The 26,596-nt window shown below is 51.8% G+C and overlaps 1 protein-coding gene across 5 annotated transcripts in view; it reads right to left on the bottom strand.

Annotated features, from left to right (window-relative positions):
• SHANK2 (SH3 and multiple ankyrin repeat domains 2) overlaps nt 1–26,596 on the bottom strand; it is a 512,111-nt gene that overhangs the window by 125,044 nt on the left and 360,471 nt on the right. For all 5 annotated transcript variants that reach the window (XM_055314494.1, XM_055314499.1, XM_055314504.1 and 2 more), the window contains exon 17: nt 25,587–25,711. In XM_055314494.1, the coding sequence (XP_055170469.1) occupies nt 25,587–25,711 (125 nt within the window). The remainder of the gene's footprint in view (nt 1–25,586; nt 25,712–26,596) is intronic.

Raw genomic sequence — 26,596 nt, 5'->3', positions numbered from 1 at the left:
ACCATGCTTACTGTTTTCCAAGAAATGCTACATTTAGGTGCTAGGCATAGTAATGTGATTTGTCCTTCCAGCCAAGCAAGTGGACCACACCAGATCCTGATGCAGCACCCACACAGGGTGTCCTGGGTCTGGACAGATGCAGGTGTGCGAAGGTAGTGGGTACAGAGCCTCTGAGCCAGACCCACGTTCTCTGTCCTTTCTTGACAAAAATCTAAATTTTGACTATTTTATAGAATCTCTTTTTATAGCAAAATACTCCCCCCACCCCCATTAATAGCTGATGCTGCCTGGAGACCCTTGTCTCCTGGGGTAGGTGGTGAACACATGCTAAGGGTCTGGTGTCATACCAGCACATGGCAAGTGCTCAATAAATACAGTAAGTGTGATGATCATTCTACAAAAAGAAGAAGAAAAAAAAAAAGAAAGTGAAAGGAGTCTATTCAAAGTCCCCCCATCTCCACTCCCACCCCTGCCAGCCAGGCTTACAGATAAAACTCACAGGTGTCTGCACTTGGCCCTAACTCTTTGGTTTTCTAGGTCATGGTGCCCTACATTCAGAAAGTAGACCCCAACTACAAAACATATTCTTCTCTAGCCTGACCACAAACCACATCCCAGACAGAACCTCTTGAGAAACCTGCCACCTCTTGCTCTACCTGGCTGAGAGCTGGTCCCCTCCCCATACCCTCTGGCCCCCTGACAGAGGGAAGGAAGGAGGAAGGGAAGAAGGGAAGAAAGGAGGGATGGAGGGAGGGGGGAGGAAGGAAGGCGGGTAAAGTGTACAGTACGGCTTCAGGAAAAAATGACTGATTTTTAAATTTCTTGAAATACGATACTGTTGATTTGGAAGGCAGCCCAGAGGGGCAGAGTGGACCGAGGTCCTGCAGTCCCCACACCCAGGCACCTGCACCATGAAATATCTGGACATCAAATAGAATAATGTCTGCAACTGATTTTGACACACTGAATATATAAAATCCCCTGAGTCTGTTGTGATGTTAAGAGTGGGACGCCTGGGTGGCTCAGCAGTTGAGCGTCTGCCTTGGGCTCAGGTTGTGATCCTTGAGTCCTAGGGATCGAGTCCCACATTGGGCTCCCCTAGGGAGCCTGCGTCTCCCTCTGCCTATGTCTCTGCCTCTCTGTATCTCTCATGAATAAATAAGAGAAAGAGACATTAGAGAGCTGGAGACAGAGAAAGATACACCTGCTGCTCTCCCAAAAAGAGCAATATCAAACCAATTCCCTGGACACGAGTGGAGTTCAGGAGCACCAGCTTCTTGCAGAAAAATTTGATAATGAAGAGGAAAGAATTGGGTGTTTATTTTGCCTTCTTGTACAAATAGTGTTTCAGTCAAATAACTGTATTTGATAAGAGAATGCTCTTCATGATTGGGGAACCCCTGCTAATAACTGTGGAGGGAGCGTCAGGATCAGGAAAGCACCATCTGCCAGCCTTGGTGAACTCATCAGTGCCTGCAGAGACCATCCTGGAGAGAGGTCCCTTGGGTGGAAGGCCAGAGAGGCTTCTGGGTGGAGAAGCCAGCCACTGCTGCCCCATCTCAGGGCCCCCAATGCTGTGAGGCATGGAGCACATGGTCTCCCCACCCCTGTGCTGGGGGATCCAGCATATGGGTGCTGCTGGGCTCACCTCCTCTTACCAGAAGGAGGAGGGACTGAGCAACAGGACAGTGACACACAAAGAGGCAGAGATACATCCAGGGTGTGGGCAGCCTAGCCCAGCCCCCTAACATGCCAATGGCAGGAGACAGAGGGAAGATGGAAGAGACCAAAGGAGAAAGGAGGCACCAAGCTAGCAAATGCCACACTGGGTCCCGAGACAGCCACTGCTATGACCGGACATTTCTGAAGGACTATGCTGGATGCTTAGGTGGGAGGGACAGTGGCATGGGGTCTCCTGAGAAAGAAGGAAGTGATGTGATATCTGGGATTTTCTGAGAAAAAAAAAGAGAGAGAAAAGGAATAGCTAGATAGCCATTATTTCTTAGCTATGACACCAAAGGCACAGGCAACAAAAGAAAAAATAGATAAATCAGATTTCATCAAAATGAAAAATCAAAGGGCATGATTGTATCAAAAGACACGGTTGACAGAAGTAAAAAGGACCCAGGGAACAGGAGAAAATACTTGCAAACCATGTGTCTGAGAAGGGACTAATATCCAACATAAATAAAGAACTCCTACAACTCAACAAAAACAGACTGTTCAATTAAAAAACAGCCAGAGGACTTGAATATATGTTTCTCCAAAGCTGACATACAAATGTCCAATAAGCACATGGAAAGCTGCCCAACGTCGCTAGTCATTGTACAAATCAACACCCTAATGAGACACGACCTCACACCCATTAGGATGGTTACTCTCAGAATAATAACATGACAAGAGTTGGCAAGGATGTGGAAATATTGGAACCTTATTCACCGCTGGCGGGGATGTAAATGGTACAGCTGCTGCCGAAATCAGTATGGCAGCTCCTCAAAAAATTAAACACAGAATTACCATTTGATCCAGCAGTCCCACTTCTGGGTATATATCCAAAAGAACTGAAAGCAGGGACTCCGACAGATATTTGCACACCCACGTTCACAGCAGCATTGTTCGAAATGGCGAAAGGGAGGAAAACCCAAGCGTCCGTGATAACTGGATCCAAGTGTTAATGGCTTAAAAAAATGTGGCATATCCACACAATGCCATATTATTCAGCCCTAAAAAGGAGGGAAATCGTGACACCTGCTACAACATGGATGAGCTCTGACAACATGATTCTTGGCAAAATAAGCCAGACATACAGAGATGAATGTTGGAAAATTCCAGTGACATGAGGGACTAAGCATGGTCGGATTCACGGAGACACTGTATAGAGGGTGGGCACCAGGGCTGGGGGAGGGGCTGGGGGGTCAGTTTGGGGACAGAGTTTCAATTTGGGATGATAGAAAGTTCTGGAGATGGATGGTGGGGATAGGTGCACAAAAATGTGACCGTGCTTAATGCTGCAGAGCTATACATCTAAAAATGGTCAAGATTGAAATTTTGTTATATGTGCATTACCTCAATTTAAAAAGTGATTAAAAAGATGTCATTGTAAAAAAAGGAGGGAGAGGGGAGCAAACATAGGCTGCAACTTCCTGAAGCCCAGCTCTCTGAGTGGATCTTCCTAAATCCTTAAATTTGGCCCAATCTTGCCCCCAAATGCCAATGGCTTTCCACTGCCTTGGGCCCTCCCGCAGTTTAAAAGGCCCTGTAGGACCTAGGCGCCCCATTCCTCCCACCATCTTTGCCTCCCCCCATGCACCCCACCTGCACACAGGGTGCTCTAGAACATGTGGAACCCATTCCTGGTCTGGGCAGGGCCTCTCACTTACCACCCACTCTGCTTGGCCCACCGTTCCCCAAGCAGGCAGGTTTTAGCCTAGATCTCACCCCTCTGGGGCTCTGTCCTGACCCCCCCCAGGGCTAAAAGCCCTGTCCCTGCTGTCACTCTCATAGCACCCTGGCAGGCACATGTGTGTGGAAGCGTCCTGGGGCAGCCCTGACAAATGACCACAGACTGGCCGGCTTAAAACAGCAATATATTCTCTCTCAGTTCTGGAGACCAGAAGTCAGAAACCAAGGTGTAAGCGGGTCCACACTCCAGAAGGCTTGAGGGGAGGATCCTTCTGCCTCTTGCCACCTCTGGTGGCTGCCAGTACCCTGGGCTTGTGGCCACATCCCTCCACGTTCCACCCCTGACTTCCCACAGCCTCTCCACCACGTCTGTGTGTGTTAAGCTTCCTTCCCAGTCTCTGATGATGACGTGCGTGTTAGCAGTTAGGGTCTCCCTGGATAACCCAGGCTCATCCCATGTCACGATCCTTAACTTAATCATGTCTGCAAAGACCCTTTTTCCATATAAGGTGACAGATAGAGGTCCCAGGGGCTAGGATCTTCGGATGGCTGTTATTTGACCGCCTGCAGTGTGTGCATGTATGTGTGTGCACACGCGTGCATGCGTGCACCTGTTTCCCTCTACACCATTCCTTCCGTGTCACCCACCAGCTCTTTGCTGACTTGTTTAGAGCATACGGGCTCCAGGCGATGTCCCCATACCTAAGCGAGCCCTCAGATTTGATGCTCAATAGAAGTTTTCCACATGAACACACATCACTTGAACCTGGTAGCAAGAATCCTGCCCTTTCAGATAAACAAGAACATCCACAGTTAGCTGGGCCAGATGCTGGTGTGCCTGCAGGGAACGCAGGGGAACGAGGCCCCCAGCCCTCATTTGTTATTCACAGACAGAAGCAGGTGGGGCCTGGGATTCCAGTTCAGTCCCACCTCTGAGGATCTAGCAGGCCTGGCCAGGTGAGTGGACAAGGCTTTCTGGGAGCAGAATCCTGGTTTGAAAGACAAAAGAGCAGCAGGGCAGCCAGAGCGGGGAGAGAGGGAGGGAGGGAGGCATGTCTAGCCTCCCTCCAGGCCAGCAAACACCGCACAGAGGACACACACTCACATGGATGCCACTTCCACTCATAGGGCCAGGACAAAGAGGAAGACAGGGCGCTGGGAGTGCACTGTCACCCTAGTGAGGGGGCCTGCATCCCCAGAATGCTGGGAGCCCTGTAACCCAGGACCCTCACCCCCACCCCTCCAAACTCCAGGCACCCCAGGGAAATCCAAGGAGCGGCTGCCTTGGCACCCAGGACAGCCCCGAGAGTGTGACAGGCCCAGCTCTGCGTGGGGTCTGGGAGCCACCAGTGCACTTCAGCTGCAGAGCCAGGCTTGTGGAGCCTGGGGTTCTTGGGGCCGCCCAGGAGGTCTGGGTGGGCAGGTCCATTTGCAGCAGCGCTCCCTGGCCAGCAAGCAAGAGGAAGCGGAAGGCACCTGTGGTAGGCTCCGGTGGGCTGCAAGGCACGTGGTGATTTGGGGCTGAGGTTCTCCTGCAAAGAGGTTGACCCCATAGTCTGCCAAGTGCACTAATCATTGCTGCACTGCTGAGCTGGGCGTGCTGGGTGTGCGTGCTCCCAGGGCCAAGGGGAATGGACCAGTGTGGGTCTGGCCTGCTGGCTGCGGGTGTGACCGCCCGAAGGAAGCTCCCCAGGCAGAGGCCAGAGCAGAAACCCCTTGATCCCTAAGGATCCTCCCAGGACCGGTCTCTGCTATGGACCTGCCATCGCGTGGTCACTGAGTCCTGCACCTGCACACTTGCCTAGCCTCACTTAGAGATGAGGACACTGGGGTGGAATGTCCCCCCAGGGGGAGGAGCCTGACCCTCTCTTCCCTGACCTTGCCTCTTTCTACTGGAGTAAAGAAGGGGTCTTGGGGGGCTCAGAACAAAGGGCCACGCACCATGCTGGCAGAGGCTCCACGAGGAGGCCAGTTTTGTTAAGTCTGCTTAGACTTTCTTGTACAATAATAATAAAACCAGAATAATTACCAACATATGCAATGGGAACATTTACTAGAAAAATCTTGATTTCTGGCTGCTTTAGAGCACGTGTTCGTGGCCTCCCTACGTGATGGTATTGGAGGTGAGGCCCAGTGGAGGTGATTAGGTCCGGAGATGGAGGCAGAACTTCTTTGCTCGGCCTGCTGAAATCACACAGGCTGCTGCTTGGCCCCCTTCCCTAATGGAGATAAGGACAGATAGGGCACAGGAGTCATGGCAAGGTTTCTACGATGTGTTTCTCTTACAAGTCTCTAACTTTGTCCACCAGGATGAGAACAAGGGGCTTGTAGGTCAATGGTGGGGACTGGCCATTTGCTCTCCTGGACTTATGGTGAGCCACAGCCCCTGCCACCCTCCACCCCACAGTGAGGACGACCCTTCCACGACAAGTGGAAGTGATGTGAATGCTTCCGTGTGCTGCCCTTCTGCCCACTGGACGCGGCGGAGCTCGTGACCTGGGCCTCCCCGTGTAGACAGTGGAGGAGCCAGGGAAAGGGAACGTCTGGCTTTCTGAACCGCCACGTGGAGGGCAGCTGGCTGCCCGTTTGGGACTTGGGAAGAGTGAGGAATAAACTTCCATCATTCAAAGTACAGTCACCATCCATCCTGGGGCCTGTTTGTTATGAAGCTTTTCCTGGGCTTGAAGTTCTACAGAGGAGACCCCAACACTCGCACGTGGCAGCTGAGGGGTGAGGAGCCCCTGCCTTGGCCTGTGGCTTCACTGGCCAGGGTGGCAGGTGGTCCTGGGGGAGGGCCCAGGACCTGGGATGGTCATGGGTCTGCCTCTTCTGGGTGACTGAGCTGAGACCCATTCTTGGGTGTTCCTGGGCTAGGGAGAAAGTCACAGGGGACTGGGCACCAGGATGACTTGGGTGGGGGCTGCCCTCTGGCGCCAGTACTCCTCAGGGCGGGTTCATGAGGCTTTGCCATTAGGGCCTCTTTATTTTTTTTTATTTCTATTTTTATTTTTTTAAGATTTTATTTATTTATTAATGAGAGACACACAGAGAGAGGCAGAGACATAGAGAGAGAAGCAGGCTCCCTGAGGGGCGCCTGATGTAGGACTCCATCCCAGGACCCCCGAGATCATGACCTAAGGAGAAGGCAGATGCTCAACCCCTGAGGCACCCAGTGCCCATCAGGGTGTCTTTAACAGGAGACCAGACAAAGCCATCCCAGTGCTTCCTGGTGCAGGGCCACAAACCGCTCCAGGGAACAACGGGCCATCGGTCTGGCTTCCAGGTAGATTTTCATGGCTGGAAATGCCAGGGGCCTTAAAACTTTGATTTTCCATTTGCTTCAAATTTAAATTGCTAACTGCAGCGCTGGGGGAAGAGTCCAGGCCACAGGCAGTCAATAAGGCACAGAGGCGGTGACAAAGGAGCCACTTGGTGAGGAAGGTGACACACGGATCCTCACCTGTGAGCCACTTTGGGGAATGGAGTCCGTGTGACTTACGGGGACAGCCCTCTGACTGCAACCAAGGTGGGGCCGAGCAGAGCAGCGTCCCCTGGCACCCACACCAGTTCCCTTCCCCAGCACTTCCCTGGGCCTTCTGGGAAATAGCAAGTGACACAAGCGGGACACGGATTTCCTGGAGATTTGTATCCAGCTTGGGAGCCACTGACTGAGGGTGGTAGGAGTGACACGGGCCCTCTGAGAGACCAGGAATCATGCAGCGGCTGCTCCCCATGTGAGAGGCATAACCTCGCCCTTTATTCTGCTTTAATGAGGCAACCAACGCAAGTGTTAAAAAAAAGCTACATTCCAAAAGAGCCGAATCCCCTCTGACTCGCCCTCCCCGTGCTGTCTCCTCCTCTGAGGTCACCCCACTATCACGTAGGGATGCAGCCTTCCAGCTTTTGCACACATCTGTGCTCCCTGAGGAAATTTACAGTATGGAGAATAAAGGGGATTTGGGGTGTTTTTAGAGAAGGCACATATATGACCTACTACAGCAATTGTTCTACATCCTGTGCTGGTCACTCAGGAACACGCTCTGGGATGGCTTTGTGTCCTGCATACACGCTTCCCTCTCTCTAACTCCTGTGCTTTTTGCTCCTGGACAAGGACTTTCTGAGCACCTGCCCTGCCAGGTGCCTCGGCTGCAGGTGAGCTTCGAGTCCCATGGGGGCAGGGGGACTGACCAACAAGGACAAAATGTGAGTATGACATGTGACCCCCGTGTGAGTGAGAGCCCCCAGTAAACAGGAAGCAGGTTGGGGGACTGGGGGTGGGGAAGGGACATCATCCAGCCTGTTTCAAGGCTAAGGAAACAGGCCGAGACTAGCCCAAGCTCCAACGGTAAAGCCTTATTGTTCAAAAAAAAAAAGCCTTATTGTCCTTTTTTTTTTTTTTTTTAAAGTCAGGAACACTGTTTTCCTTTAAAGAGTTTTTTAAAATTGTGGTAAAGATACAAATAATACAAAATTTGCATTTTAACCATCTTTAAGTGTACAGGTCAGTGGCATTAAGTATATTCACACTGTTGTGCAGCTGTCCCCATCATCCATGTCCAGAACTTCCCATCTTCCCAGGAGACACTGACCCCGTCCCTCCCCCAGCCCTGTGACCACCATCCACTCTCTGTCCCCAGGAGACATGGACTCTGTGCCTCCCCCGGCCCTGTGACCCCTGTCTACTCTCTGTCCCCAGGAGACACTGACCCCATCCCTCCCCAGCCCTGCGACCACCGTCCACTCTCTGTCCCCAGGAGACACTGGCCCCGTCCCTCCCCCGACACTGTGGTCACTGTCCACCCACTGTCTCTGTGAGTCTAATGACTCCAGAGCCCTTATCTACGTGGAATCATAGTGTCCTTGTTTTCCCAGGGCTTCCCTGCTGTAAAAGTGCAAAGATGACCCTCCCTAAAGGGTGTCCCCAGACTGCCATAATGCAAGCAAAGCTGCAGAGAGGGTGGCATCAGAGTCTAGGCCCCGACCCGCTGGCCAGAGCTCACAGGGTCACAGAGCCCCACATCGGTCACTGAACCCTTCCTCCATCTACAGAACAACAGCCTGTGCCTTGTGCCAAGACCTGCATCTGGACCAATGCGGGAGAGGTGACGCTCCCTATAGGCTGACCCCAGCCTAGCAGGGACAACAGGCAAGCAGGCAGTTAATTGGAAGGCTGTGCCAGGGCACCGTGTGGGGAGGACACGGTGGACAAGCCTGTTCCGCTGGGCCCTGGATTTCCGGTGGTGCACTGAAGTGGGAGCGTGCAGAGAGGGCCACAGGCTGGGACAGGCCCAGCCAGGGGATGCTGCTGGGCACACAGCCTGTTCTCAAAACAAAAACAAAAACCAAACCAAACTGAAAAAACAAAAACCCCAAAACAAAACCCCATCAAACCAAATCAGGCCACTCTATCCAGAAGGCTCATTGAAAAGCACTCCTGGAAAATTAAATGACGGCAGCAAACAAAATTTCTTCCTGGAACAGATGAGGCCAGGCCAGATCCGGGGATGGAGACCAATCACCACTGTCCCCACATGGGCGCTCAGGGGCCAGGCTGCTGTCTTCACGGCAAGGTCACGATGCGCGTGCTGCCACCAAGCCCCGGGCTGAGTCACCTCCTGCTCAGTGACCGCCACGTCCCAGGAAGAGGAAAGAGAGCCCTGGGGTGGGGGGTGGGGCTGGAGCCCAGGGCCAGGCGGCCACCTTCCCTGTGCCCAGAGAACAGTGTTCAAGAGCTACCCACTGAGCACCAGTCTTGGGTTCAAGTCCTGCTCCGACTCTCCCTCTTAACGCTGGCATGCTCAGTTGTCTAGTGTGCAAAAGGGCACTACTGCCACCTCCCTCGGGAGGCTGCTGGGTGTGCAAGGAGGTCCTGGCACACACGAGTGTTACTATCCCCAGGGCTGTGTGACCCCCAGCACCACGGCTGGGATCCCACTGCCGAGATGGTAGCTCTCTGGTCACCTGTGCTGCTGTGCCCTCCTGGGCCACTCAGTGCAACTGGCCGAGGGTCTCAGGCAGGAAAGACTGCTTCCCTGCTGGCTGGCGAGGAGCCCATCAGGTTCTCCAGACACCCCTAGCCTTGCACGGGAGGTCAGGGGCCCCAGGGGCTCATTTCCCCAGCATGCCCTTGTGGACACTAACTGTCTGAGATCCCCTGACCCGTTCCCATGTTGAAGCCCTAACTGCTGGTGTGATGGCATCTGGGAGGCCCTCAGGGTCAGATGATGTCAGGAGAAGCACCAGAGAGATGATGTCCTGCCCTCTCAGCCATGTGGGGATGGCAAGAACGCGGCTGTCTGCAAACCAGGAAGAGTCAGGACTCAAAGACCGTGCTCTGTACAGGAGCTGCGGCCCCAAGGCTCCCCGGGCGGAGGAGGGGCGTGCTCACCCCTGGACATGGGGACCCTGGGGAGGGGGGTGGTAGGGACCTGGAGGGCCTTACAAGGCACCAGATGGCCACGCAGCCCAGCCTGTGCTTGGGACCACAGAGCAGGAAATTCAGGGCTCCAGTGCCTCGACTTACCACAGAGTCTGTGCCACCGGCTGGGGGTTTGAGAGGACCTGTGCGTCCACACACAACACACAGCCCTGCCTGAGGGTCAGGGCCGAATGGGCCCACGGACAGCGCGCGTGGTGAGCTCAGGGAGGCAGAAACCTGCCATAGGTGCCCTGTGCATCAGGCAGGGGGTGGCCGGCTGCTAAATCTGCCCCCCAGACATTTGTCTTCCTCCTTCCCAGACCCGGGACTCACCCTTCCTTCGGGAATCAGCCACCCCCACTGGGGAGGGCATGTGACCCCGCCTGGCCAGACAGCACCTCCCATCGGTCCAGTGGGTCGCTGGCTCAGCAATGGTCATGTGACCCGAGGCAGGCCAGGGAGATACTCTTTTCTGCCAGGGCTCCTCCACCGATGGGATGAAAACCTGGAGCTCCTATGGACTGAGTCTGCCGCCACCTCTGTAGGGAGAACCTGCTCGGGTATGAAGCCAACACCAAGGAACTCAGAGCTGGGAGAGAGAGCAAGATCCTGGGGACGCTGCTGAGCACCTGGATCCAGCTGGGCCTGAAGCCAAACATCTCTGGAATTTTTACTTACTCAAACTAGTCAATTCCCTCTATGTGCTGAGCCAGTCTGAATCCAGTTCTGTCTGATGTACAGAAAGTTCTAGAATAACACAATTAGGGAGCATTGAGGAGATGGGGTGCTCTTGCTTTGCTTCCATCCTTAACCAATTCCCCTCGATGCTGAAGGACCCTGCTCCCCTCACCTCCTCCAGGAAGCCCTCCAGGGATCTTCCAATCGGTTATGACCTCCTCCTTCATGGACTTTCCATCTGCTTAGTCCGGTTCTCCCCTCAGGCCCTGAATTACTTTGCTGTCACCCCGGAAAGATATGGCAGGGCCCTGCAGCCCTCTGGCCCCCTGAGCCTGGGCTTCCTTGCTGGTGAATGGGACTATCGCTGACCTGCCCTCCTGGGGACGCAGGGCTCCCACAAGAGGCACCCACACAGACTGTCAGGGAGCAGCAGACAGGGCGGCTCCTGTGGGCAACCACGGCATTGACCCTCGCAGCACATACGACTCTGGCCAGCTGGCTGTGAGTCATGGGGCTTGAGTGACCGTCCCTCCCCTGGAGCTGCTCCTGCCCCCACGGCGCCCCCGTCCCTCTAGGATGCTGTGACCCACGTCACCTGAGGTGTCCTGCCCAGGCGTCTCCATTCCTCGCACCTCGGGCCCCCTTGGCAGCTACCCACCAACAGTCTCCGAACGGTCAGCCACCAAAACCCAGGTGTCTGCCCATTGGCACATCCTGTCCTATAGTTCTTCTGGCCATGCCACCAGCGGTCACCTGGCTCCTCTGGCCTCACCCTCCTTGGCCCTACTTCTTCCTGCCTCAGCCTCTGCAAATCCAGGGTCAACAGGCCTAAGTGCCTCCTTAGCAAAAACCACCCCCTTGAGAAAGCGCACTGCGAGGCATGTCCTGCCCCCTCCAGACCAGCTCAGGTGATACCATCGTCCTGGGGGATGTTCCCAGCCCACGTCTCAGGCCCTACCCCTTGGTCAGGTGCATGTTGGACACTGTGCAAGATGCTCCATGAGGACGTCTCATTTCATGCTCACACAGCACTGCTTCTGTTCCGTCCCCCACCTCAGGAATACTTCCCCATCCTCCAGCCCACCATGCTCCTTCCCTGGCCGGCCCCTGCATGCTGCCCCTTATTCCAGGCCTCGTGGCAGAGAAGCTCACAGCATGGCCTCCGAAAGAGTCACCTGCCCGGACCACAACCCAGCCCTTGCTTGCTATGTGTATGTGGGCAAGTGAGTTCCCCTCTCAGTGCCCCAGGCTCCTCGTACAGAAAAATGACCTGACAGGAATATTCAAATGAAACTGAGCTCTAAGTGAGCTTGTGCATGTGAAATCCCCCCAAATGGAGCCTGGCACACAGGAAGTGCTCAAGAAATGGTACTATTTCCCAGGATTACCGTCATTGTCATGGCTGAGGCTGCAAATAACACAAGCCACGGCGACGAGGGTAACAGTGGGACCCACTCCCCGGTAGTGGAGTTGCTAGTGGCCTTGAGCTCTGTCTCCGTGGGCCGGGGCTGCCCTCCCTCTGCTCTCCCACTTCTCCTGCCAGGCCGAGGGCAAAGACGGCCACTTACCAGGGGCTCACTGAAGGCCCGTTGCGTCCGCCCAAGGCTGGGTCAGCAGTTTCGATAAACACAGAGCTGCCATCTGACCCAGCAAGTCCACTCGGAGGTGTACACCCCAAAGAACTGAAAACACAGGTGACAGACAAAGGTAGAAACGACTGGACTGTCCATCAGTGGACAAATGGATACACAAAATGTGGTTTTATCCACACACTGAAATGTTATTTGGCCGTAGAAGGAATGAAGTACTGACACACGCCCCCCCACGGGTGAACCTCGGAAACGTTCTCAGTGAGAGGAGCCGGTCGCAAACCGCCACGTGTCATAGGTTCCACACCTAAGGAGTGTGTGGAGCAGACAAAGCCACTGAGACAGAAAGTGGATCAGTGGTTGCCTGAGGCGGAGGGTGGTGGGGGGATGGGAAGTGTCTGCTGGTGGGGACAGGGTGTGTTTTAGGGGATGAAAACATTCTGGAACTAGAGCCAGGTGATGGTGGCACAACACTGCGAGTGCACAAAATGCCATGGGGTTGTGCACTTAAAAATGCCTAAGGGGTGAATCTTATGGTATGTGTGTTTTACCACAATGACAGAGACCCGTACATTGAGAACAGTACGTGTGTATACGGATGAGACAAATGTGTCTCTGACAGACACACGTAACGAAATAAAAATCTGAGAAGATAAACATTACAACAACCCTGTCTCCTGGCAGCATCACCTGACGTTTCCCTTTGGCTCGTCCACATTCCTAATTTTACCTAAGTGGGCGTGACTTACGCCAACCGTAAAGGAATAACACGCATGTAAAAACCAGTCACCAGGCATACATGGGGGCAGAGTTTATTCCAAATCCCTAATGGTTTCTGAGAGCGGAGGCACACATCCCCCTAGAAAGTCTGTGGGATTTGAGTGGGCATTGGGAGAGGGTTCCGGAACTTCAGGAGAAGGACTGGCTTAGTGTGGTTCTCTCCGACCCCTGTGTCTGTGCTTTTTGAGGTGCTGGCCCTGGCTGGGGGGTTGGGAGTATGAGAGAGGTGGTCTAGGAGAGACGAGCCACCCCTCCAACATGGATGTTTCCTGCATGTGCTCTCAGGGCTTCTAGATGTCCTCAGTGGAGTCAGCTAGCCTCTGGGCCAGGCCCCAAGTTCACCAGGAGTTCACTCATTCCATCAATATAAACCAGGCTCCTGCTCTGCACCAGACTGCTCTCCTGGGTGCTGGGAAGACCCCAGGCTCATGATGAGGGCTCTGCCCTCGGAGGGCACTCAGGCTCTGGAGGGGAGATGTTCAGCCAACACATCCCATATTACATAAACTTAACACATGGCAAAGCCGAGAAGAGAAATGTCCCTCAGCAGAGGCATGCAGTCTGTGGAGGTTTGTGCCATTCAGATGGGGTTGGTCAGGGAAGGTCTGGAAGAGGTAGTGTGGGCAAGGACCAAGCACAAGAGCAGGTATGGGCAGAGGGAGTGGAGAGGGAGAGAAGGGATGTGCAGGGGGCTGGAGATGGGAGGCTGGGGGCCACAGGGCCTCAGGGCCACAATAAGAACTGGATTTTACTGAAGAGTGATGATGGGAAAACCTCCCTAGAGCTGTAAATGGAACACAGGCTGGAGACTCAGGAGAGGACATGGGACGGCAGTCCAGGCAGGGGCTGGACTCTCAAGTGACTTCTCACCTGAGCATGAGCATGAGCAGAAAAGCAGGGAGCTCAGGGTGTGGCCCTAGGCCACGTGAGGGCTTTGCGACTCTGAGTTGCTATTTGACTTCTCTGTGCTTCACCTTCTCCACCTAAGAAATGAGGATGGTGTTAGAACCCACCTCCCAGGGTTCTGGTGAGTCTTCGGGGAAGTAGCATGCACAGAGCACAGTGGTGTGGGTTTAGCTGTGGGAGGACGCTGGTAAAAGCACAGCAGGAATGGCACAGGGTGGGGGGAGGGGACGTCGGTCTAATGCCCTTGCCTGGGAGAAATCCAGAAACACTAGTTCTGTATCACGAGCCACAGGGCATTGGCCTATCCGGCACCACCCTGTCTGGGCCCAGGGGTAACTGCGAATGGTGCTGGTTCCTGGAGATTAGCACTCTCCTGCCTCCTCCCCCTCTTACCACACCCTGTCTCTCCTGAGCCCATACTGGGCACCAGGATCCTCTTGGGGCTCACACCTGACCGCAGTGTGGCAGGTTCCATGGGGGAGAGGTTCCTGGGTAGGAACACACTGCCTTGGCGGGGAGGGGGGCCTGGCTGGGTTGGGAAGGCCCTGCATCCCTCCCAAGGACAGCAAAAACAGCAACATAATAGTAATGGTCCTTCTTGCGTGTACTACTTAGCTTATGCCCCACATTTTCTACACTTACACTTACAAACTCACTTAACCCTCAGGAGGCTCTATGAGATAGATGCTCTTCTTCTTTTTTTTTTTTTTAAGAAATTTTATTTATTTATTCATGAGAGACCCAGAGAGAGGGACAGAGACACAGACAGAGGGAGAAGCAGGCTCCCTGAGGGGAGCCTGATGTGGGACTTGATCCCAGGACCCCAGGATCACGCCCCAAGTCAAAGGCAGAGGCTCGACCACTGAGCCACCCAGGGGTGCTCTTCTATTCCCATGATGCTCTTCTTATTCCCATGTTGCAGATGAGAAAATCGAGGCACAGAGGGATTGTATGACTTGCCCAAGGCTATACAGTGTATAGGTGGGGTAGTTGGATCCAGGAGGGCTGTCTCCTAGGACAATACCTCTACTCCCTGCTCTGACCTGCTTCTTGAGGACAGAGGCTTCCAGCCTGCCTCCATCTCCTGTCGCCAGCCACAGAGTCCCTGGTAAAACCCCCGAGTGAGCTTGCCTCCAGTGCAGAGTGAGGCCCCATGAGTCAGCTCTGCATTTAAGGCCCTTCCTGACTTGGAGGCCCCATCCTCTTCATCCTTCCTGGGTGTCCTGACATTTCCTACACGTTGCTACGTGCTCCTGCCTCTGCGCCCTTTGTGGTCTCCCTCTGTAGTGCTTTCCATCACTTAACAGATTCTGACTATATGCCTGCCATGAGCTGGGCTCTGGCTGGCCCTTTAGGTCAGGTCAGGCAGAGACAGTACATGTGTTGTGAACGGATGTCTCAGGGACTGTCTGGGAGGCTTCCCTTTGGAGGGGCCACTGAACAGAGATCGGAGGGTGAGCCAGTTATGCAGGTGGAAGAGGTGGAGGTAGGAGAGGGATAATGAAGAGCATGGGTAAGCAGCGTGAGCAAGTGCTGGGGGTGGGAGGAAGTGTGGCACGTTCAGCAGACCAGGGAGAGAGGGCCAGGGTCAAGCCCATTTGTCTTTCCAGGTTGGATGTGTGTGTCACAACCCCAACTCATCGGAATAACCCATCCCTTCCTCTCACATCCCTGATCTCACATCCACATCCCCAACTCATCTGAATAACTCACCCCTTCCTCTGTGCTCCAGCCCTAAGTCTCAACAGAGGTGTTCAGGCTTCTCTCTCCACTCCACTTTGCCTCTCAAGGGCAAAGATGGCCTCTATTCATCTCCAAAACTGAGGGATGAGCACAGAGGAGGTGTGCTTAAAAGTCTGTTATATGAAACCAAAGGTCCCAGGTAGAGGGGACTGGAAACTCTCTGTGGGTGGTTGGTCTCACGGCACCAAAGCAAGAAGACCACTCAGGACTTTCCAGCATCAGATGGTAACCATGACCTTCTACTCCTCCTTCTCCGGCCCTTCTCTTTTTAACTCTTCTTACTGTTGGCATGCACACACTCTAATTCTCAGGACTGACAAACTCCATCAATTAGAAGATCCGAAAGGGCATTTAGCATGAGGCCTTCCTTCAGTTCATTTGCCAACCTAACCGCTTGTATCATGAAACGCCCCACAAAAGGGCGCGCAGACAGAGACAAATCAATGCTAACGAGAGCCCGCTGAGCATACCGGGAGGTAAGTGAGTGGGAGGAATGGAGGGAGGGCAGGTGGAGAGGACCCAGGAGGGATTCCTTCAGGGGAGTGAAGAGGCCCATCAGAGAACTCCGAACCAGAAGCTTCCAGTGTGGAACTCTGCTCACTATGCCTCCTGCAGACCCCAAAGCATGTGGACTGAGGCTGGGTCTACAGCATCCTCCTCAGGTTGAGGAAGATAGTTTTAAGATTATGTCTCAGTGACTTGAGACTTGACCAGTGCATCAAAGAGATGCAAGCTTGGGAGTCAGCACTCCTTGTGAGGCCCTTAGTATCCATCTAACTTCTCAGTTCTATCACCTGCAAAACAGGCATAAATGACTACTTCCCAGGAGTATCCATCACTGAACACAGGTTTTGGGTCCTCTGCTAAGCATTAGGCATGTATTGGGTGCTGGAAACATAGTAGGGACCAGGTCAGCAAGCTCTCCAGCCTGCAGAGAGCAGGTAGCTTTATGAGGGAGGTGGACAGTAAGTTGACCACTCAACACATATAATGATTCTGATGGTGGAAGGAGCACACAGTGGAGTGACAGAGTCAGGGGCAATCAGAGGGTGCCCAGGGAGGCCCTCTGGGAAGGTGATGTGTAATCCCAGACCTCAGTGATGAAGTGAAGGTTGGCTGAGAGCGCAGGACGCTGCAGACACTCAACCCATATTGGTCCCTTCACCACCATCCCTCCTACCCCTGCCTCATGGGAGAGATTTCCCCACCAAGCAGACAAGTACACTCACTGAATAAGAAGCTGTGGCACCCAGGAGGACCAAGGACACAGGATGGAGGGGTGGGAGGGGCCAGGGAATGAGAGAGGAAGCACCAAGGCCTCTCACCAGGCTGCTGCTTCTCCTTTGGCTGGGCCGCCATCCTCAGAGCTCTCAGGTTCAGCACCGCGGAGAGCTCCCCCACATTGGGGAGAGATTCAGCACCGTGGAGAGCTCCTTCTGACTTTCTCCCCCTACTGCTCCCTGCCACTGCCCAGCCACACTGTTGCCCTCGTGTCAACTGACATTCCACACCCTCTCTGGACTGGACCCAGTCACTCCCAGCTCCAGAACACTTGGCTACTCCCCAAATCCAGCTTGAGTGTTCCTGAACCTTAAGCTTTCCATGGGATCCTTCCTTCCTGAGTTCTGCCTATAGAAACCCCATGCACCCAACTAAGCATGGTGCCAACGCCATCTCTTTCACAAAGTCCTTTTTCAGATTTATCTTGGGGCCTTCACCATATTCTGCTTTTGCCCCCTTCCAGTTCCCAGAGGTTCTGAATCTGATTCATATCTTTTCTCCCCACATACCAGTCCAGCACCTGAATGAATGAAATTGCAAAAGTGATTTGTACAATTGCTACCAATTTTTGAGATCTCACTCTGCCAGGAACCATGCTACATGATTCAAATACATTTTTGTTTACACTTTAAGAAACTGAGGACAAGGGATGAGAGATGTGCCCAAGTTCGCATTCAAATAGTCAGGTGACAGAGGCTGGATTCAAACCCAGATCATACTGCACGGCCGGTGCCCTTGACCATGGCTCCTTTTTGTCTCTATCCAACCCAGTGCACTGCCATCTGCCAGGCCTACAGAGCCTTGAGCACAGCAGCCGTGGTCCCCTGAAGTGATTCTGAATCTTTTTTTAGCCTGAAATTGAAATCACTGATGCTTCAAATTAGAACCCCAAAATGAATGAGCCAAGATTTCAGATTTGCAATAGCTAAGATGCCTGCATCTACCTTCTCAGCAGGATTCTGGGCTGCTCCTCAGCCTGGACCACCTGTTCCCAGTCAATATGGAGGGTGAAGTGAACCATTCTCTGGGCACAGAAGGGACTATGGCTATGTGTAGGAAATGGGTCCAGGTCCCCAGGCTCTGCCCAGAGCCTTTAGAGTCTTGGAGAACAAGACCCCAGGGTTAAGAGGCCCAGATTATGAAGACCCCAATGCTATGAGCCTCAAAGGGCCAAGGCTGTAACGACAATTATTTGCCATAGGCACTGGCATTGTCTGAAGGCAAGCAACAAAAGCAGCTGTGCTCCTCTGTGCTGACTTTTATTTGCTGCTAAAGGAATGTTTTTCAGTCCTCACTGAGAAATTAGAGCCCAGCAAGCTGGGCAGGGGAATAGAGAGACAGATCAAGATGGCCATGCTTACCCCCTGCATTGACCCAGGTGCTGGCAACCCAGAAGCAGGGGAGCTGAAGCGGATGGTTAGCCGGGCGGCCCAGGCCTTTTCCAAAATGTGTACACAGACCTTCAGAAGAGAAATGCTCCACACTTGGAGAGATCACAGACAGCCACTGGGCCCTGCTTGCCTTTGACCGGAAATCAGTCAAATTTCAAGAATGAAGTATCAATGTGATTCAAAGTCAGGAATTCACCAGTCTCCCTAGCTTCCTGATAATATCAGCTGGCATTTGGTCTTAACTTACTTACTGAATTAAATACTCATTTAAAATTACTTAAATAAGATGTTACGGAATTTGAGAGGTGGGGTGGGTAGAGTTCCCAGCTTGGCCATGTGGGCATCAGCGGGACATGTGATGAAGCCTTTCATGCTATCCTGAAAGGCAAAACAGAGAAATGTGAGCTGGGTATTGTGGCTGAACAGCTGGATGGAAGGGATGCTGGCACCGGGGAAACCGCAACAGGGCTCTGGCCTCAGCCCTGGGATTCGTGGCTAGAGGGCAAAATGGGAATCATGAAGAGAAATTCCAAGATTACCCAAAAGCCAGACTTGTGCCAGAACAGAACTGAGCAAGGCAATGAAGGAGTGTCCTGGGAGCAGAGGTTCAAGCCATATCTGGAGGTGTGCCTGCCAGGGATACTTGGGGCCGGGGGGTGGGGTGGAGCACGTGCCTGCATAGCTAATAAGTCATCCACAGAGAGGTACCAAGAAGGTATGGCCAATGCACTCTTGGCGACTCTATGAGCTTGGCACAGGGCTCTGCAATGGCTCCATATTTGAGATGGTAGTGGTAACAAGTCAGCGGTAAAGGCAGTGGTAACGAGTGCCATCTGTGACTTACTATTATTAATTGTTCAACTAACAGTCATTGGTTCCCTCTTCTCAGGCATCATGAATGACGATGAAGGACAGGATAATCATCAACAGCAAATGCTGATGGAATGCCAACTCTGTGCCCAGCACTGCTGGCCCTCAGCCTTCTCCTAAGTAACACGACCATCACTCACAGCAGCCCACATGTCCAGAGGTCATGGCACATAGCTCATCTTGGTGACTGAACAACCCCATTTTGCTGATGGGGACACTGAGACCCAGGAAGCATGTGCTGATCAATGACGTGTGAAGCCACCAATTGGGCCTAACCTGAACTCTGTCTCCTCTCCTTCCCACAAATTAATTTTGGAGCTGGGGGAGGCTGGCTGGTAACTGCCAGGCTTTACAACTGTTCATAGCTCCAGCCTAGTTAAAAGTAATGGTTTAGGCAAACGTGTGCTAGAACCTGTGTTATGTGTTTTAAGTCCCATTCTCAAGTGCCAGCCAAAGAAACATTTTATAAGATACTCAAACGGTCTCTCAGGAAAACACCGGGGCATCCCTCTTAGCATCCTCACTTCAGTGCAAACTGAGATTATAAAACAGTTGTAGGCCATCACTAGTGCAAGCATTTAATACGAGGAAAAGTAATTAGCAAACTCAAGCATCACTTTTCAAGGATGAAGGATATTGCTGCCTGCTCTAATTGCAAGGGAAAACCTATTTAGGGAATTAACACAAAAACGAGATTGGCCACTTCAGGGCTAAGAAAACAATCACAAAAACCATAGGAGCCTCCAGCACGGCATCAGGTTGGTGAGCAATGGCCCCAGGAAAATAATTAATGCCCAGGAAAGTGTTCTCATCCCGAAAGCAAACAGCAACACCTTGGCCAGGGAGGCTGAGACACCACTCAGCTGTGTGCGACAGCTTTGCCTAAAGAATTACTTTATATTTATGAAATTAATACCTGTCAAAAAAATTAATGCTGTCATTCTGGAAAATCTGAGAAATAGACAAAAGTCTGAAAAAAGAGAAAATTACCACACATGATCCCATCACCCCATAGGTTAACATTTCCTCCCCCCCCCTTTTTTTTACTTTCTAGGCCTATTTTGGGGAGAGGTGGTATAATTTAGATGGCATTGTGCAGATAATTTCGGTTCTGCCCTTTTGACCTAATACAAGGTGATCAGTTCTCATTAGTACCAGCACCTCCTTGCAAGCGTGATTTTTACTGCTTTCTTTCAAATCCACTACGGATGTGTGATGTCCCCTTCACAATTTCCTCACAGCCCCATCCCCTTATTTTGTTTTTGCTGGTCTCCACTCTGCCTGTTTTTAGATCCTTCCCTTAGAAAGGATTCCTAGATGTAAAATTCCTGATTCAGCTTTATGGCTCTTATTATATACTGTCACATTGACTTCTAAAAAGTTTATGGCGATTTATTCTTTCACATAGCAACATATGAGTGCTGTCACCGGCAATGGATATAGTAATAATAATAATAAAAAAAGTGTTTGCTAATTTGAAAATAAGAATTGGCAGCTCATCATCTGTTTTTCTTCTTACCCTCTGCCCATTTATACGTCAAGCACATCAAAGCATCTCTCACGAATCTCTGAGCTGTGGCATTATTGTGTGAGGCAGCCCTGGTAGGAATCCCAGTGTCTCCAGGCATCTGCTCTGTGACTGTGGGCAAGTGATTGAACATCTCTGTGTTCAGTTTCCTCTTCTGCAATGTGAAGACGACAACAGATGCCATGCTATGGGCTCATGGTGAGGGTCAGATGGGATTGTGGAGTGCCTGGCAGGTACAGCCGCAGTGACTATAAATGAGGACATGGGGCTTGGTCGTGTTTGTCACAAATGTTGTTTGCCTCTTTGATGTTTACTGTTTAGTTGTATTATGAGCAATTCTTGAGATAGAGGATGTTTAAGAAAGTGAGGCAAGAAACAAAACTTGGGTTTCCAAATGGGGAACTTGGGGAAGGAAGGCAGCCCTGGTGTCGCAGCAAGGAGATGAGTGTGGGACCTGCTGATATACTTGTTAGAAGGTTCAGAAAGCCAACATCATCAGGCCAGCTAGTCATCACCCTGCTTGACACCAGAACCCCTGGCAGCATCACCAAGTGTCCTAAAGATGTCATGCCCAAGCTCCAGCCTTGAGACACTGACTCTGAAGAGGTGTGGGCTGGCAACCAGGTCTCTCTAGAAATAAGGCCAGTAGCCCTGATGCCCAGCCAGGTGTGACTGGATGCGGCTGACTGGCCGTCCAGTGTGGGGAGTCCTTTGCAGGACGCCAAAGGGACATCCCCAAACCTCCATGTCCCTTTCCCTTTAATTACTGCATGCAAACTGTCATGTGAGCCATCTATGTCTCTTTATGACTCCACCAAAGTGGCTTCTCCTGCCCCATCTCGTAGGGGTGGAGACACCTAACCAAGACAAGACAATCTCAAGGAAAAAGCAGATGAAGTCTTCAACAATCTGTGCCTGACGGCTGCTTCTACCTCTAAATGCATTGCTTTCAGTTCTCTGGCAAGCTTCTCTCTTTATTTTTTTTCTCTCTTTATTAAGCCCAGCTCGAACTGGGTTTCCTATTGTAACCAAAAGGGATGCAGGCCTTTATCATTCCTGGCTGGTGGAGTCCCTATGCTTATATTTGACCCGCATGGAAAGAAAACCTTGCCCTGACTCCCCTGCCCATGTGTCTCCCTGGCCTGTCACTGCTGCCCAGACCCATTTCTCTGCAAGCATGGCTCCCCGGAAGGACTCCTCCTCCACTGCCCTGCCCACTCCCACTGCCTCCTAAAGCTCTCTGGGAAAGCTCCAGCAGCACCAGCAATCCAGAGGCTTCCAGCACATCAAGCTGATCTGAAAGTGATAAATACACATAGTCTATGGATCCCCCACATTCAAATGCCCCCTCAGTGGGGCCCATACTCCTCCTTCTCCACTTCCGAAATGAATTGGCCTGGCAACCCACTGGCACACTAGGACCCATATATCTCACTGTATTGTTTGGTTTCATGATGGCCTTTTACATGGAACTCTACTTGAAGCTTTTGCTTTTTGGCAGAAGGGTGGAGGGCATGGTCAGCAAAGAAACAGTCCCAGTGACAATGGAGCAAATTCCTCCCAAATGCTAGGCAGGAGGAACATAAATTCTGGAGGATAATCACGTGAGAAAAGCACACACAATAGGAAACTCTTCATGACAGGCACTGGTGATGCCAGCAAGATGACCGAGTCCAAGAAGGAAGAAGGAAGTTCTGCAGATACTTGGGACTTTGAAGAGGGAACATTCCTATCAAAAGTTGCCCCTTAGTCTCCACATTCAAACTGCAACATGTGTTTTTAAAGAGAATATAAACAACTGACATGCCATGAGTTCCCTCCCAAGAGCAGAGAGATAAAGAAGCTGACCCAGGGGAATATGGGGCAAGAAGGACAATTTGCCCCCACTCTCAATCCTCGCACATGGGACCCTGAGCATCACCAAGGCTCAGAAACCCTATTGACTCTAGGAAGGGCTTCTGGCCAAAATCAAGATTCATCTGAGACATATGAGTTCATTTAGAATGATCCCTCCAAGGTTGAAGCCTTTCAATGGAAAATGTAGAAAACTGTTGGAAAACGCTTGTACCTATAAAGGCTGTAAGTGATTTTACCATTCCAGGGGTGAAATCCAGTGGCTAGGAAAACACCTCAATGGATATTCTCAGTCTTTTTAATCCACCACCTAAAGGAGACTTTCTGAGTCCCATGAGTAGCGTTGAAAATGCACTGGGTGGGGGCAAGTTTCCAAGGGTCCAGCCCCCTGATCCTTTCATTACCATATGACCCTCAGAAGACCCTCCAGTTCCCCCCCCATTAGCATAGGACCCTTAGTAAGATCCCCTGGTCTTCCATTAGCATAGGACCCTTAGTAAGATCCCCTGGTCTTCCATTAGCATATGACCCTCAGAAAACCCTCTGGACCTCCATTAGCATATGACCCTCAGTAAGATCCCCTGGTCTTCCATTAGCATATGACCTTCATTAAGCCTCCAGGTTCCCCCATTAACATATGACCCTTAGTAAGATCCCCTGGTACCCCACTAGCCCTTAGTAAGATCCCCTGGTACCCCATCTTCCATTAGCATATATGACCCTCAGAAAACCCTCTGGACCCCCATTAGCATATGACCCCCAGTAAGATCTCCTGGTCTCCCATTAACATATGACCCTCATTAAGCCTCCTGGTCCCTCCATTAGCATAAGACCCTTAGTAAGACTCCTGGTCCCTCCTTAACATATGACCCTCAGTAAGACCCCTTGGTCCCCCATTAGCATATGACCCTCAGTAAGACCTCCTGGTCCCCCTATTAGCATATGACTCTTAGTAAGACCCCCTGGTACCCCACTAGCATATGACCCTTAGTAAGACCCTGGTCTCCCATTAGCATATGACCCTCAGTAAGACCCCCTGGTCTCTCATTAGCATATGACCCTCAGTAAGACCCCCTGGTCTTCCATTAGCATATGACCCTCAGTAAGTAGGCCCTGGTGCTGTGGAGGGCTTACTCCTCCTTCAGGTCCTTGTGACATAATAACACCAACAAACATTAATGCACCGCAGGGCCAGTCATTCCTAGAATCTTGGAATTCAGAGATTATCTAGAATATAAACCTATTTCAAAATGACAAATATATGTCCTTATCAGAGGTTGAAAGAATGTCCAAGGAAGGGCTTTGACAACAGAAGTGCAGAAACCCTTCATGCCCCAACTTCCACAGAGGCTTCAATCTGACCAGGTGGCTTGCCTTCTCTGCCCAGGCCAGGCACACGCTGCAGATGCATCGGCCAACCAGGTGCAGCTCTGCCTCACCCTGAAAGGGATGGGCCCTGCACATGCTCTGAGGCACTCCCACGTTGCCTTTATTGACTAGTTTATCAAGGAAGCAGTCCAATGAGCCTAACAACGGGGCACACGCTTGTATCTGCAGCCTTCATTTATTATTTAAAACCAAGAACCAGCACTGGCTGTGTCAACCTATTGGAGCCTCTGTTTCCGGGTCTCTCTGTCACACACACACACACACACACACACACACACACACACACACACGGTGAGGAGACTTACATCACAACTACATCCTACAGAAGATGATTCAACCAGTCTCTGCATTTTTGTGAGGTTACAAATCGAGTTAACCCATGAGAGCACAGCAGGATCCGGTCTCCACCATTCTGGATATGCACCCAAGGTCTCATCCAAGCTAGGTTCTGATTGGTCAACAATAATTTAAATTCATCTTTCAGCAAATAAAGTGAGACCAACCCGATACCTGGAAGAAGGTAAAGCACCTTCTCCATTTTCCTTGGCTCTCTCTCCTCCACAGAATCTTTCCTTCTGGACTTCCTTCAGTCCACCAGCTTTGAGAAGTACTAAGGAGATCAGGAGCAAACCTGAGCTTGGAAGCACCTCAGAAAGCTCAGGCATAATGAGGAGAACTGCTCTTAGTGGCCATCTCGCCATGGTCTGGGTCTCCCCTGTACAACAAGCAAGTGTCTGGCTGGCCTGGTGTCAGGCCACCTGGTGTCAGGATACCAGGCCTGGTATCCACCCCTTCCACTTGCATGTGGATTTCCAGTGTGGATGAGACAGGGGTCAGGGTTAGCGCCGAGGAATGGTTTTTCAAGAAATGTGAACTCCCAAGGAGGGCTGCTGAAGTGAATCCAACCCCTTAGAAATAATTTTCCCAAGGTACAACATACTCTTTTATTCTTTATATTTCCAAAGAGTAACACATTCCTTTGCACAACAAGATTGAAAGTAACACCTAAACCCGCAAAAGGCAAGGAGCTCAGATGTACTGGTAACTCGGACACCTCACACACAGCAAGGTGCTAACTCCAGCAAGAGCCCTCAAACCATAGGCACTCTTGTCTAGTGAGACTCTTTAAATGAAGAGAATGTTCCCTCCTTTTACTTACTAGCAAAAGCTTGTTGTCCAAGCATCTGAATTTAAAAATTTCCTTTTCGTGGCAGCTACCCCTCTTGCTCACGCTCCCTGGTCTTTGAAGGCCATCATCTGACAGGCTAGTTGCTGCAACTTGAAATCAACGATCTCTCAGCCACTAAAGTTACAGACCTCAGGCACGCAAGAGCCACAGCACAGCACTCCCCATCCTGCCCTTAGGGCACAAGAATGGGCAATGGGCCCTCGTGGTGTGTATTCGTACAGCTACAACTGGAGCATACATAGATCCATGAGCATCCCCAACATCATAGCAATCATGTGTACCTTCCTTCCATCTTCTCCTTCAAGACCAATTGCCAACTTCCACAAACATTTCCACCCTCCACAGACTTATAGCCAAGGCCTTAAAGATAGTCCAAACACACAGGTCCACAGGAAATGGCATCCACAATGGATGGACAAGAAAATAACCAGTCAACATGAGTCCACGGCAATCTCTACAAGTACTTCTAGATCTGGCCCAATGGCCATGCTGCCAACACCATGGGCCCCAATCCTAGGAGAGCCGGCGCTCTCCCCAAGCAGAAAGATACAAACACCTGTGTCCCTACCTCAATCAGGAAGTCTCCAGTCCTCAGTCCAGCTTGCCATGCCACTCCTCCTTCATCCACGGACTCCAGGTACTGCAGGGCTGGGAACGCCGGCGTTGGCGTGAATTCTTCGATGGGTGTATCCGCTGGGAAGACAAGGAATGCCTCAGTACAAGCCTGGGTGATGTTTTAGGTTGACAGCCCTGACCCCTCATGGGAGCCTGAGAGAAAGGGGTGTGCATGTCCCCCACTGGAAGGCCTTGACACTCATAGTCATGGGTCAACACCAACTTGAGCAACGAAGCAAACTGCATTTTGGTGCCACCACATCTCTTGGCCTTTCTGTTGAAAACACCGAACAATGTGCCCTGCTGTACATGTCTATATGTACATGCCTGTCATTTTCTTTAAAAGCATCAGTGACTAAACATTTTCAGTTCTAAAAATGGAAAAGTTCCCCCCCATAACCACACAGAGCTACAGAAACACCACACCAAACCATTTGCCAAATTTATATCTACGTAGACTCGCAACCAAGGGAATTCAACTTGGAGCCTGGACGGATCATAATGCTGACCCAGTGGGTGGCTGTGGATTTGGAAACTGCTTATGAATTCTTTCTACAGGGAGCCTGGCTCTCTGTGACCACTCTGCGGCCAGCACCCACGGGAAGGCTGGGCCCCTGCTCCTCAGCAGAGTGAGCCTTGGTTTCTGGGCCCCACAGAGCTGCTGAGCAAAATTCCAGGGCAAGAGATGGACTTCCCTGGGTAGTTATGAGCGGCCGGGGGTGGGTGGGTGGGTGGGAAGATGAGGATGACCCCAGCAGGGAGAGGGGACACAATATCACTCAGTCATGGACACACACACACACACACACACACACACACACACTCACACACGGGGACAGATTCGTCTTTTCTTTCACTCTCTGGGCAGGCTGCTTCTGGGCAGCCAGAGCTTTGGGCATGTGGGGCTGCCACCCGGGGAAGGAGGCCTTTCCCAGAACAGGTGCTGGACCCTGGCGCAGCCCA

The sequence above is a fragment of the Nyctereutes procyonoides genome, unplaced genomic scaffold (genome assembly GCF_905146905.1).
Source record: "Nyctereutes procyonoides isolate TBG_1078 unplaced genomic scaffold, NYPRO_anot_genome, whole genome shotgun sequence".
Lineage (NCBI taxonomy): Eukaryota > Metazoa > Chordata > Mammalia > Carnivora > Canidae > Nyctereutes > Nyctereutes procyonoides.
This window is presented reverse-complemented; position numbering and strand designations above follow the sequence as displayed.